We start from the raw sequence: 13,702 nt of genomic DNA, 5'->3' as shown, positions 1-13,702 counted from the left end.
TTGGATTATAAATTACTAGTCTGAATAAGAGGATGGCTAAGACATATCAAAATATTGTGTGTGTGGGGGGGGGGTGCAAGTCTACAAGATTTAAGGTGACTAGTGGTGTATTCCACTTATTAATCCTTATTAATCCTTGGACCACTGTTTTCTTTACATTCAAAGTATTGGGAAGAATTTAACAGGAAACATTTCTTGATGATGCAAAGATAGGCAAAGTAATCAATGTTAGTGCATTACTTTGGTGTAATGAGATATACAATAGTGTATTATATTGGAAGGATTATGCAAGAAGAAACTGACCAGACTAGGGATCTTGGAGGTTTTGATAGGAAGCTGTGGTTCAGGGCCATATAGCAAAGATTATGAATGCAACCCAGAGGATAATTACAATGCTGAAATGAACAATAACATGTAAGAATAAGGAAGTTATTTTGTTTCTTTATAAGGATTTGATATGATCTCATCTGGATTACTGTGTGTAGATCTGGCCTTCTGGTTTCCAAGGTGATGCAGATATTGTGAAGGGTACAAAACAGTGCTAAAAATGATACTGAGACCGGAATGTAGATTATGAGGAGAAATTGAGAATTTGTGGCCTGCATATGCTATAGCAAACAGAACAAAGAGGAATGCTAACATCTGAAGCATACAGGATACCAGTAGATGGAATTTTTCATTTTATAGGAGAGGACATCCATGGAATATGAGAATGAATGCAGTCATTCTCAACCAGCACTCTATGAGAATGATTTGAGAAGTCATTTTCATAGAGTAGTGCTGTCTGGAATAGCTTGCCTTCGGATGTTGTGAGTACAGATAGTGTGAATGAATTCAAGAGAAAGTATGACACGGTGCAAGTGATAAGTGACTTTCCTCAATTAGTCTCTGAAGGTCTCTTGTAATAATAATGATCTAATCCAGAAACCCTGATCTAGAGACAAGCATGGAACTTTTCCAAGCCACTTCAAGCCTCCAGTAAAGGAATGAGGGCCACACATGAAATGATCTTCATTTCCTACCTAAAGACAATCTCAAACATTCAGATCTCCAACATGTTGTAGGATTTGACCCTAGAGCCCATTGGTAGAAGAGCATGTATGTTAATTATTCATGCTAAGCAGGCCATCATTTGATATAATTTTTATGCATTTCATACGATATACTAACCATAAAAATCATCACGGATTTTCAGACTATATATTTATAGTGAAATTCAGATAAGAAGATTCTTAATGTCACACTTCTTAACTTTTTCCTGGTGGCAATTTTATAATACTTAGTGTTCAAGTGCAAAAGACAACAAGGCTTTTCAAAAACATATTTTTGTTAGTCCTTTTAAGAGTTCAAGGTTGTTATAACTACATCAGAAATTGATTTAATAATGAAAAATTAGAGCTACCTATGAATTAACTTTCATGACAAAGAGGTTCCTACCTTCTCACTGATAATCTTCTAGTCATTATATTAAATGCACATGCAAGTTGTGAATTAATATCTCCTCTTGGTTGAAATATATAAAATCTTAATAATTTTATTTGTAAACAAGAAATAAAAAATTATTCAATAAGCACATTTTTATAAATCACATAATTATGATAGCATTCAGGCTGTGCATAATTCTGAGTTCTTAAAACTGGTGACTGTGCAAAACAAGTTTATATATATATATATACACACACACATACACACACACTAGGGGGGCTCCTCCCCCTGACACCTACGGTCATTGTCAACATATTCTTCAACCTTCTTTGTTAGTCTTTTTTTTGTATAATTTTGAGTAGTATTTTCGAAGCATGCGATATTAAGCTTATTGTTCGATGATTTTCACGCTTGTTTGCATTATTTACTTTAGGAATGGGTATGATAGAGCATTGTGCAAAATCTTTGGGTATGATACCCGTTTCATAAATATCCTTTATGATCTTGAAAAGGTATGACTGAGTTATGTTTCCTGAGTATTTTATTAATTCTGCAGGGATGTTATCAATGCCTGGTGCCTTGTTGGTTGACAATTCATTCAGTGCCCATTTAAATTCATCTTTTAATATAGTTGGACCAATTTCTTCCACATCTAGTCTTGTTTCATCTTCTATAGCCTTGGTGTCTAGATCTTTTCCACTATATTGATCATCTAAGTACGCCTTCCATCTTTCCGAAATTTCTTCCTTATCTATCAGTATATTCCCCTACGTGTGAAGAGGCTTAAGTGCTGTGAGGACATCATGTTGGAGGCTTAATGGATTTTTTAACAACACTCAAAAAGAATTAAAATAGACTTTAATACTTCCTATATTTCGTCCTAGTCACTAGGACATCTACGGGGATTACAAAAAAATTAATGTAACATATGCACAAATAACAAACAATACTAAGCCCAACCACGTGGGTGACACTAAAGTCCTATCTAGGTAGAGCGCCCTCTAAGGCCAGTCGTAGGTGGCCTGGAATGTAAGGTGGGAACTCTGGTGATGAGTGTTTCCCAAATCTTCGGAAGCTTAATGCACCCATATTTATTGAGATTTGGTTGGTTTTTGAGAGCTGCTGCTGCTTCTAAGAAAAGTCTCTCTTTCTTGAATTTGCTGTGGTGGAGCATGGTGGTTTTCTTCCATGATACTCTGTGGGTGGTGTCCAAAACATGGTCAGCCAAGCCTGAATGGCCATAGTTGTGTTTGAAGATGTAAGACTTGTGTTCCTCTAGACGGATGGATGCTGATCTGCCTGTCTGTCCAAAGTACGCCAGCTTACAGGAACAGGGTACTTTGTAAACTCCAGGCAGAGAGAGGAGGGAGCTGATCTTTCGTAGAACGGATAAGGGTAGCCAGTTTGCGGTGGGGCTTATATGCTGTGTGTAGATTGTATTGTTTTAGTATCTTGGCTATTTTTTCAGATGTGCCACGGATGTAGGGTATGGTGATGGCATTTTTAAAATCTTGTTGACGAGAAGGAAGGGGAATGGGGGAGGAGTTGATTATTTTTTTGATACTGTGATCGCTGTAGCCATTGGAAAGGAAAGTGCTGTGTATGTGGTTAAGCTCATTAGTGAGGGCGGTTCCACTGGAACAAAGATTGTGGGCTCTCTTGGTAAGAGTTTTAATAATGCCATATTGTTGAGAGGGGTGGTGGTGGGAGAGTTTGTAAATGTATCTGCCTGTGTGTGTGGGTTTTCTGTATACGGTGAAGGTAAGTGTATCATTAGGCAGGCGTGTGACTAAGGTGTCTAGGAAGGGCAAACAATTGTTCTTTTCCTTTTCCAACAAAAAAGACACCTTAGTCACACGCCTGCCTAATGATACACTTACCTTCACCGTATACAGAAAACCCACACACACAGGCAGATACATTCACAAACTCTCCCACCACCACCCCTCTCAACAATATGGCATTATTAAAACTCTTACCAAGAGAGCCCACAATCTTTGTTCCAGTGGAACCGCCCTCACTAATGAGCTTAACCACATACACAGCACTTTCCTTTCCAATGGCTACAGCGATCACAGTATCAAAAAAATAATCAACTCCTCCCCCATTCCCCTTCCTTCTCGTCAACAAGATTTTAAAAATGCCATCACCATACCCTACATCCGTGGCACATCTGAAAAAATAGCCAAGATACTAAAACAATACAATCTACACACAGCATATAAGCCCCACCGCAAACTGGCTACCCTTATCTGTTCTACGAAAGATCAGCTCCCTCCTCTCTCTCTGCCTGGAGTTTACAAAGTACCCTGTTCCTGTAAGCTGGCGTACTTTGGACAGACAGGCAGATCAGCATCCATCCGTCTAGAGGAACACAAGTCTTACATCTTCAAACACAACTATGGCCATTCAGGCTTGGCTGACCATGTTTTGGACACCACCCACAGAGTATCATGGAAGAAAACCACCATGCTCCACCACAGCAAATTCAAGAAAGAGAGACTTTTCTTAGAAGCAGCAGCAGCTCTCAAAAACCAACCAAATCTCAATAAATATGGGTGCATTAAGCTTCCGAAGATTTGGGAAACACTCATCACCAGAGTTCCCACCTTACATTCCAGGCCACCTACGACTGGCCTTAGAGGGCGCTCTACCTAGATAGGACTTTAGTGTCACCCACGTGGTTGGGCTTAGTATTGTTTGTTATTTGTGCATATGTTATATTAATTTTTTTGTAATCCCCGTAGATGTCCTAGTGACTAGGACGAAATATAGGAAGTATTAAAGTCTATTTTAATTCTTTTTGAGTGTTGTTAAAAAATCCATTAAGCCTCCAACATGAAGTATATTCCCCTGTTTATTTTTGATAATTGTATTTCTTGTCTTGTTTTGCTGGCTTATTCCTTTTATAATGTTATAAGCTTTATCAATGCTCCCAGTCTTTGTTAGATCTTCTATTTCTTTACATTTCTCTGTATACCATTGTTCTTTTGCTTCTTTACACTTTCTATTTATCATATTTTTTATATGTTTATATTTGTCTTTGCTTTCTTCCTTTAGGGAGGTTTTGTATTTCCTTCTTTCATCTATAAGATCTAGAATGTCCTGGGTGATCCATGGCTTTTTTATTTGCTTGTTCATTAATCCTATGCAGTTGCTGGCAGCCTTGATGATTTTATCCTTCAAATGAGTCCATTTTTCCTCTATGTTTTTCTTTTCCCCCTCTCTCTAGTTTTAATGCTTTCATCAGTTTGCTGTTTATAGTTTCTATGGTTTTCCTCTGTTTTCAGGGTTATGTTCCATTTAGGTCTTTTCCTTGGTTGTGACAGCGTTTTAAATTTGAGATTACATTTCAATAAAACCTTTCAATAATGGAACTGGAGACTTTTGGAGTGGTGATTACAGAATCATTTATTCAGGTGATGAGACAGCAAAAAATGGAGTTGCAGTGGTTCTCAATAAGGAATGGGGAAGAAGAGTAATCAACTCAGTAAAATGTAGCAGATTAATAATGGTAAAACTAGAAGCAAAACCAAGAATATTATAATAATACAAGCTTACATGCCTACTAGGGACCACAGTGATGATGAAGTTGAGAGAGTATATGTAGATATTGAGAATCTAATCAAACTCACCAAAAAAGAAGATAATCTTATTGTCATGGGTGATTGGAATGCAGTCATTGGTGAAGGCAAAGATGGTAGAGAGGTGGGAAAATATGGACTTGGATGCCGAAATGAAAGAGACAGACAGACTTTTGGAGTTCTGCCACCAATTCAATCTGATCATTACTAATACCTGGTATGAGGTACCAAAATGAAGAAGGTATACTTGGAAAATGTCAGGGGATATAGGAAGGTACCAAATAGATTATATTATGACAAGAAATAGATTTAAAAATCAAGTAAAATTATGCAAAAGTTACCCGGGAGCTGATGTTGACAGTGACCACAATTTTTTATTATTATTATTATTACGGGTATCTCCATGGAGTCAGTAGACTCATCGCGGGAGACCCAAACTAGCAAAACAATATCTGTCATATCTCTTCTTGAATTCATTTACAGATGAAGAGCTCACAACAAAGTCAGGCAATGAATTCCACTCATTTACCACCCTCCAGGCAAAAAACCTTGTTCTGACACCTTTGTTAACCACACTCTTCTTTAATTTCCAGAGATGACCTCTTGTTCTTCCATCACTATCACACAGCTGAAACATTTCCCCTGCATCAATCCTATAAAAACCTTTTAGTAATTTGAATGTTTCTATCATATCCCCTCTTCTTCGCCTATCAACCAATCTCTGCAATCCACAAGCTCTCAATCTATCAATGTAGGGAGCATTTTTTATATCACTCACCAACTTGGTCACTCTTCTCTGAACCCTCTCCACAGCCTCCTCATCTCCAAGGAATCCAGGTGACCAGACTTGAGCACAGTAATCCAAATGTGGAAGTATCAATGCTTTATAAAGGGGAATAATAACCTCTTTATCTCTGGATGTCAGTGTGTTCCTCAACAACCAAGTAATCCTATGTGCAATCTTGGACACCTTAGCAATGTGTCCTCTGAACTTCATCTCCTTATCTACCAATACCCCTAAGTCCCTAGCCTCATCGATCTCATGGAGTACCTTTCCATCTATGTAGTACACAGCTGGTAATCTTTTAATCCCAAAATGCAAGACTTTACACTTTTCCACATTGAACTGACATCCATTTTCTTTTGCCCATTTTACCAGCTTATTTAAATCCTCCTGCAAACTTTCAACATCAGCTTGATTTTTTATTGCACTACACAACTTTGCATCATCAGCAAACAACTGAATATCTCCCTTTAAGCCGTTTCCTATATCATTTATATACAAATTAAACAACATTGGCCCAAGCACAGAGCCCTGAGGCACACCACTGGTCACCTGCCTCATTCTGGACTTGGCTCCTCCATACACCACCTTATGGTATCTCTCCCTGCGCCATTCTCCTATCCATATCACCAATTTAATATCCATTCCCATCTGCTCCAATTTGCGTAACAGTGTTCTATGGGGTATCCTGTCAAAAGCCTTAGCAAAATCCAGAAGTACCACTGTGTAGCCAGTTCCTTTGTCCAACTCTGATGTTATTCTATTATGGATAGTTAATAGATTGCTAAGGCAGGATCTACCTTTAACAAAACCATGTTGGCCTCTATAGAGTATCATATCCTGATCCACCCATTCTTGAATTTTGTCTTTAACCAACTTTTCCAATACTTTTACCACTACTCCTGAGATGGTGATTGGTCTGTAATTCAATACTGCAGTTTTAGAGCCACCTTTATGCAAAGGAACCACTTTGCCTAACTTCCACTCCCTAGGGACCATACCAGAGTTCAAACTTAAATTAAATATCCAGGTAAGAGGGGTTGACAATTCATTTGCACATTCACGCAACACCCGAGCTGATATTCCATCTAAGCCTACCGCAGTGTTTGCATTTAAGTTTCGCAATATATTTAATACCTCTGATTCTTTAGCTTCAATTCTCACATTAGGTATTGCTATAGGTATAGAGATATCCTCACTTGGGTGATAGACTTTTGAGAAGTGATCACTCAGTAACTCGACTATTACATCTGATTTTGTCACCTCAATACCATCAGCACCCACTAAGGTTATCCTTCCGAAGTCATTCTTCCTCTTACTTGCCACATAGCGGAAGAACTCTTTGGGATTACCCTTGATCTCTTTGGCTAAGGTCTTCTCATAATCTGATTTAGCTTTTCTAACTATGCTGGTAACCTTCCTAGCTTGAGCCTTGTACTGCTCATGGGTGTCCTGATCGCCCTTCTCCTTGTAAATTCTCCATAACATTTTCTTTTTTTGTAGTTCAAGCTTGATACTACTGCTCATCCATCTAATGCCTGCCTTGTTTGACCTCCTGACCATGGGGACACAATCTGATATTGCTTTCCTCAGATACCCGCTGATTTTATCCAAAGCACTGCTAACATCTTTCCCTTGCAATATGTTCTGCCATGGGACGGCTGCAAGCTCACTCCGAAGCTTGTTATAATTGCCTAACCTGTAGTTTCGTACACACCCCTTCTTAATAGAAAAATCCACAGATTTTGCAACCTCCCAAGTCAATACCACATGATCGCTTTCACCAACTGGAGGTAACGAGGTCACCTTACTTATGCATATAACCTCTGAACCAATAACCAGGTCCAACACTCTCACACCACATGTCCCTTCAGTTACGTGCTGTTTCAAGTAATTATCTCGTAGCAGATGTATGAACTCCATTTCCTTTTTGCTACGTGATATTTCCTCCTTCCAATTGATATCACCATAATTAAAATCCCCCATAATAATCACTAAGCCTTCACTCATTGCACTAAGTTGCTGATGCATGAATTCAATATCTCCCCCTGTACTCCCTGGCCTATAGCAGCATCCAACTGTATATTTGGTTGCGTTGGTCACTATTTCGCACCAGACTGCCTCAAATGAACTCTCATTCACATGTCTATCATCATGATATACTACTTTCTTTGGCTGCAACACATCAGCTATCATCAACAGTACTCCTCCCCCTGTTCTATCTTCTCTATCCTCCCTGAAAATACTGTACCCATCACATTCAATTCCAGTGACCACATCTTCTGCTGACAGCCAAGTTTCACTAATGCCTACAACTTTTGGTGAGATTTCACTGACTAATGCCAAAAATTCTTCTCTCTTATTTCGAATGCTTCTAGCATTGGTATACAAAAATTGCAGATTCCCTCTAGATCTTGTACCGGCTTTAGAACTGATATATAAGTCACTAACTACCGTAGTCCTATGCCGATTTTTTTCCCCTCTCTTCTGCAATTTATTTGGTTTTGTTGAAATGTAATGAATACAACAACAATAATAAAATACACTAACTAATCTAAAAAAATACTCAATAAATAATTCAAAAATATCTATTTTACAAGTGCTTCAAATTACACACATCTGCATATGCAGATGTGTAATCTAAAGTGATGTTTCATATGGGCAACATACCTTGGATGAAGACCATTTCATCTAACAGAAGAAAGCCATGCTACTTCAAATATCCCAGTTTAAATCAGAGAGATTGTTCTTGGAAGCCAAATAAGTTCTATAAAACCCAGTTAAATGTGATAGAACTGGCAAGATTCCACGTACTTTTAGTGCCCTATCTTCCTATCAGCATTAATGACATAAGTTTACCACAAAGAGCACCACTGTCACCCTTCATGCATAGGCCTGTCCTTATTTTTTAGTTCATTTCATTCTCTGTCTTTACTGACTGTACTGTTAAAGCCTTTGATAATGCTAATTCTGGAAATGTTGGCCTATAAATAATTAATTTTAGTCAGCAAATTATATTTGCTATAGACTTTATTCTACAAATCTTGACATGAATCTTTTCAAGTATATTGTATATGTGAGTGCTCTCTGCCATTCTTCAGTAGAGTGAGGGAATTCTGATAAATCTACTGAAGAATGGCAATGCTACAAAAATATTTTCCAGTCTTCTTTTGTACAAGATGACTTCACCCCTCTTTACTATTGTTAATGCCCAAATCTCTAAAACAAGATTAGGTTTTTTCTTTTTTACACTGACATGAACCTCTAGCCTTTACGCATACAAATACATTACACAGCCTCCTTGGCCTCAACTCACTCTAATTTGTTGTAGATACCTTATATATTTTCTATACTTTTCTATAGATCATTCCATGGATAATGTTCTACTGAACAGACTTCCATCATTCCACGACTTTTGTCTGGGCCTATAAAGACATAAGGAGGAGCAGCTGGTTTATAATCTATTCATAGTCCAGCTCCAAACTAAATTCTCACTTTGCTTCTGTGTTCCAAGGGACTACAAGCTCATTGTTCAATGAAAATAACAAGTTCCTTTGATAGATTGTAATGTCTATAGCACATTAGCGTCATGTCCATTCACTAATGTACTTTTATCTTTACAACTTAATGTAACTACAGGATGCAATGCCTATAGTGGGGATTAATATATATATATATATATATATATATACACACACAGGTAACCCTCATATAACGCGGATGTTGGGTTCCATAGAAATGCTGCTTTATATAAATCGTGTTATGCGAAACTCAGATCACATAGAAAAAGTAGGGTTATGTTCCAAAATCGTTTTTTTTTTAAAAATTATATAAACAATAATGGCCTACTCAATAAAATACATGTAAGTTCAGAATATGTTTCATGACCATGTGTTCAGACTATGTTTCATGTAAGTTTATACTATGAAACAAATGCATAGTATAAACTTATAAAATTACAAATTGTACGTAAACTTCATTGCACATAATGCATAAATGTTTGAGGCAAAATAAAATAAAGATTAATTTTAATCGTCATCACTGTCTTCAAAACGAACATTTCGTACATGTTCTTTATTTATGAGTGGTCGGACGTCATCACTTGAAATCTCTTGGACATCATTTGTATAATTCTAATTGCATACTTCAGCTGGTTTAGTTATCAAGAAGTCAGTAATAAGACCTTGTCACTATGCTGCAATTTTTTATTAAGTTCATAAGATGGAGCTAAACAAATATCCAATTGTCTCATGAATTTTCTGGAGCCCTCCATTGAGAAATCATTATCCATAAAATAACTTCCTAACTTTCTTGCCAAGTCCAATCCTTCTGCTAATTTCTTTAAATGGAATTCTTTAATAGATTCATCACAATCAGAATCTTCAGCAGAATTTTCAACGCCATTTGGTTCGACGTCATCTCTTAAATGTACCAGTTCCTCCTAATTTAAATCTATTTCTCCATCAATTAATTCACTAATTTCGTTTTCAACCGTATCGCAAAAGCGCTCTAAGTGGCCATTACTATTAAAATAATTTTTTTACATAACAAAAGCATTACGTATTGTATGTAACTCACCCGAAAATAAAGTGCTCAGCTTGAGATTAACATAGTTATGATTTTTAATGCGCTTTCCTGGCAGCAAACTAAGACAATTTTCAACAATAAACACTTTATATGGTAAACAATTGACGTACATGCGTGCTAAAGGGTATTTCCCCTAATATAAATTTGCTACTTATAGCTACATGCACGATACAGTCAGACGCAAATTTAATGAAGATAAAATTTGATTTTTAAGTCGTGCGGTGAAAATTATATGAAAAGTAAAGGGTTTCGACAATTTGTAGACTGTGTTATATTGAAGCTGCATTGTATAAGTACCATGTCATACAAGGGTTACCTGTATATATATAAATTGTGAAGAATGTCTCAAAAATATTTTCCTTCATACTTGCTATTGAAGTAATAAGAGAAAGAAGGAGAAGAAATTTCCAAACAGATCCAACTCATTAGCAGGTTAAACTGGTAAGGATTCTACATGTTTCAGTGGGTTAACACAAGCATGGAAAAATAATTAAAAATATGTTAAAAAAATCTATTTTAACTTACCCTTCATATTTACTTTGTAGGAGTTCATAAATGGCAGGTAGCAACACTTGACATATATCTAAGTTCCAGAGAGCTCTGAAATATGTAAATATATTTTTTTTTTACTCACATAATGTCACAAGAAAGTTAAACATGTTATACAGCAAGCAAATTCTAAAATAATTCATACAAAATAATTTTTGATATACATACATGAAATGGAATAACTATTTATGATTTTCTGCATTTCGTGTTAATTATTTTGATCTTAAATGGAGTTCAATACATATAATATTATTTTATCTAATTTAGTTGTTAAATTCTGAATTAAAGAAAATTTAATCCATAAATTTTTCATTCAGATTTAACAAGCAACAACATTCCCGGAGCTAATATTTGTATATCAAAGAATATGAAACTGATTTTTAACTTACCAAACAACATTTGGAATTTAAGTAATTTTCTCTATACAATATGTTATAGTTATTCGTTGTAAAGTTTCTAGAAGTTAAAACTATGTGAACTTTGTATAAATATTTGTGTCATGAAGAGAATAAGATAATCGGATTAAGAAGTGAAGGCCTGAAGCAAAACACGTGCGTCAGAGAGAAATTGCGAGCGGAAGTTTCCTGCGAAGCATGCTAGAGGAGACAGCGACACTAGGTGCAAGGGAGAAGTGAGGTGCCGTGAGCAAAGGAGAAAGAACATGATGTAGGAAGGAAAACATCACGCCAGTGATATATAGAGCGTGGTGGCACCGGCTCGTGGCTTTTTTTCCCCTTCGTTCGACTCGTCATCAAGTTTGGGAGATCCTTCGGAAGTCGTAGGAACACGCGGAGATGTCTCTAGGTAGCCCATCGGTCAAGCAGTACTTCAGCAAGCACTGATCCCGATCCTGCAGAAGGCCCAGCACAGATCGACAAGTCATGCTGAGCCAGAGCTATTTACTTCGAAGGAGGCGAGTCGTGTCCGAGCCCACCGATCGATTCTCTTAGATGACATCAAATAGGAGCATAGTCAGTGAGACGGAGGTACCACCGAGACAAGTGTAGAGAAGGCCAAGTAATTCCACAGTCCCTGGTAAAGTAAACTTTTGTTCTGTTATGTAATTGTGTTAAAAGGGATTATCACTGTTCACACAAAGAACTTTAAGTTATTCATGTTCCGTTAACAAAAGGACTCTAGGGCTTAGTGAGAAAGGGGAACCTCATGTTCTAGGAAAAAAAGGGATTGCATATGAATATGTTTTTATTATAAAGTGCTCTCAATCTATTATTACAATAACCTTTAGGAATGTTGATTACTGAATGAATGTTTAGCCAATAATAGAAGCTCTAATCTAGATTCATGTTGAAGATGTTAAGAGAGAGGTTACATCATTTAATTAAGCTTATTCTCAAGATAGTTGTGATTCTATGCCAGTATTTGATTGTACCTGTAAATTACTTGATTCGATAATTAAATGTCTTTCTTTTATGTTAATCTAATGACTTGCCTGAATTTATTCCTATTGCACCGCTCATAAAACTGAACCAAGGCGGGAGGAAAAACATAAAGGTGGTTACGACTGCAATAGAAATTTAGTTGTTTTATGAATTAAGTGCTTAACGAAATGATCTAGGAGTTATATAATAGTGTACTATTCTGAGTGCGAATTCCCCAATTTTGAGTTATTCTCTGGTCTAGGATTTAGGGTGGCATAGCATAATATAAATTTTCTCTAAATCCAAAAAGGGATTAGCACCAGGAAGTAAACAAAGGAATTGGCGCTACCCAATGGCAATCCCTTTGTCTTCCTTATTTTGATCACCATCGTTAAATTAAATGGTGACCTAGAATTGAAGCAGCGACTGCAAGCAAATATTAAGGTTAATAATAAGCAATAAGAAATTATATAAAATCAAGATAAAATAAATATTACCTAGTGCTTCCTGATTTGTCATTTTACCTGCATTTAGAAAATAAAATTTTGCTTTCTATAATTCAAGATCTTTGTTTAGATTCAGATGATCCTCAGAATGAAAAGCCTTATAGATTGTAAAATTTATAGATTAAATAAATTGTGCAACCTTGTTATGCAAGAGATCCACAAGAAGATGATGATGTGGAAAGAATATTGTGGAATAAGAGTGAGAGGAGTTATGAAATCTACAAAGCTCAGGCCAGAAAAGTAACAAGTATTGTGCGGAAAGCTAAAATGGAGTATGAAAAAAATTGGCCATGCAAGTTAAAGGCAATCCAAAAGAATCTTATCGTTATGCCATAAGCAAAAGAAAGAATGAATGTGAAAGAATAACTTTATCGAATGCAGATGGTACTCGAGTGTTGGAAACTAATGAGGCTTTTCAGTTAATGAGTGCTCACTTTGCTAAATTACATCAACTAGGTGTATGTAACATGGTGCACAGTACTACTGCTACATTGGATGAAGAGTTAGCGGTTTCATGAAAATGAGGTTGAAGAGCCGTTGAATAACCTGGATAAGAATTTGTCTATAGGGCCAGATGGAATATCAGCCTTTGCTAAAGCAGGGTTTCCTAACCTTTTTCTATGATGGAACACTTCACAAATCCTGAAATGCTAACATAACATAACACCTTGGTTAGAGTCGAGTATCATCGGTCTTGTATTCAATGTAAAGCTAAGCGCACACTATCGGCGAAGCAGGCTGTATCATATAGCAAAAATGTGATATTGCACACTACAGGCATGCTGGGCCAAAGTGCATCGCATTTACCTTGCTTGTGACCACACGTTTCCTAGAATAGATACCTCCATACTTCACTTGAGCTCGGAGGTGTTGACAACCGCTGGCGGC

General features: G+C 36.8%; 1 protein-coding gene across 3 annotated transcripts in view; it reads right to left on the bottom strand.

Annotated features, from left to right (window-relative positions):
* LOC150103458 (katanin p80 WD40 repeat-containing subunit B1-like) overlaps positions 1 to 13,702 on the bottom strand; it is a 370,687-nt gene that overhangs the window by 49,591 nt on the left and 307,394 nt on the right. For all 3 annotated transcript variants that reach the window (XM_090397462.1, XM_090397461.1, XM_090397463.1), the window contains one exon: positions 10,906 to 10,980. In XM_090397462.1, coding sequence (XP_090253588.1) covers positions 10,906 to 10,980 — 75 coding nt within the window. The remainder of the gene's footprint in view (positions 1 to 10,905; positions 10,981 to 13,702) is intronic.

Source organism: Typopeltis vanoorti, chromosome 9, assembly GCF_054136105.1.
Source record: "Typopeltis vanoorti isolate ZY-2024b chromosome 9, IOZ_Tvanoo_1.0, whole genome shotgun sequence".
NCBI lineage: Eukaryota > Metazoa > Arthropoda > Arachnida > Uropygi > Thelyphonidae > Typopeltis > Typopeltis vanoorti.
Note: the sequence above shows the minus strand (reverse complement) of the source record. Positions and strands in the feature narration are given on the sequence as shown.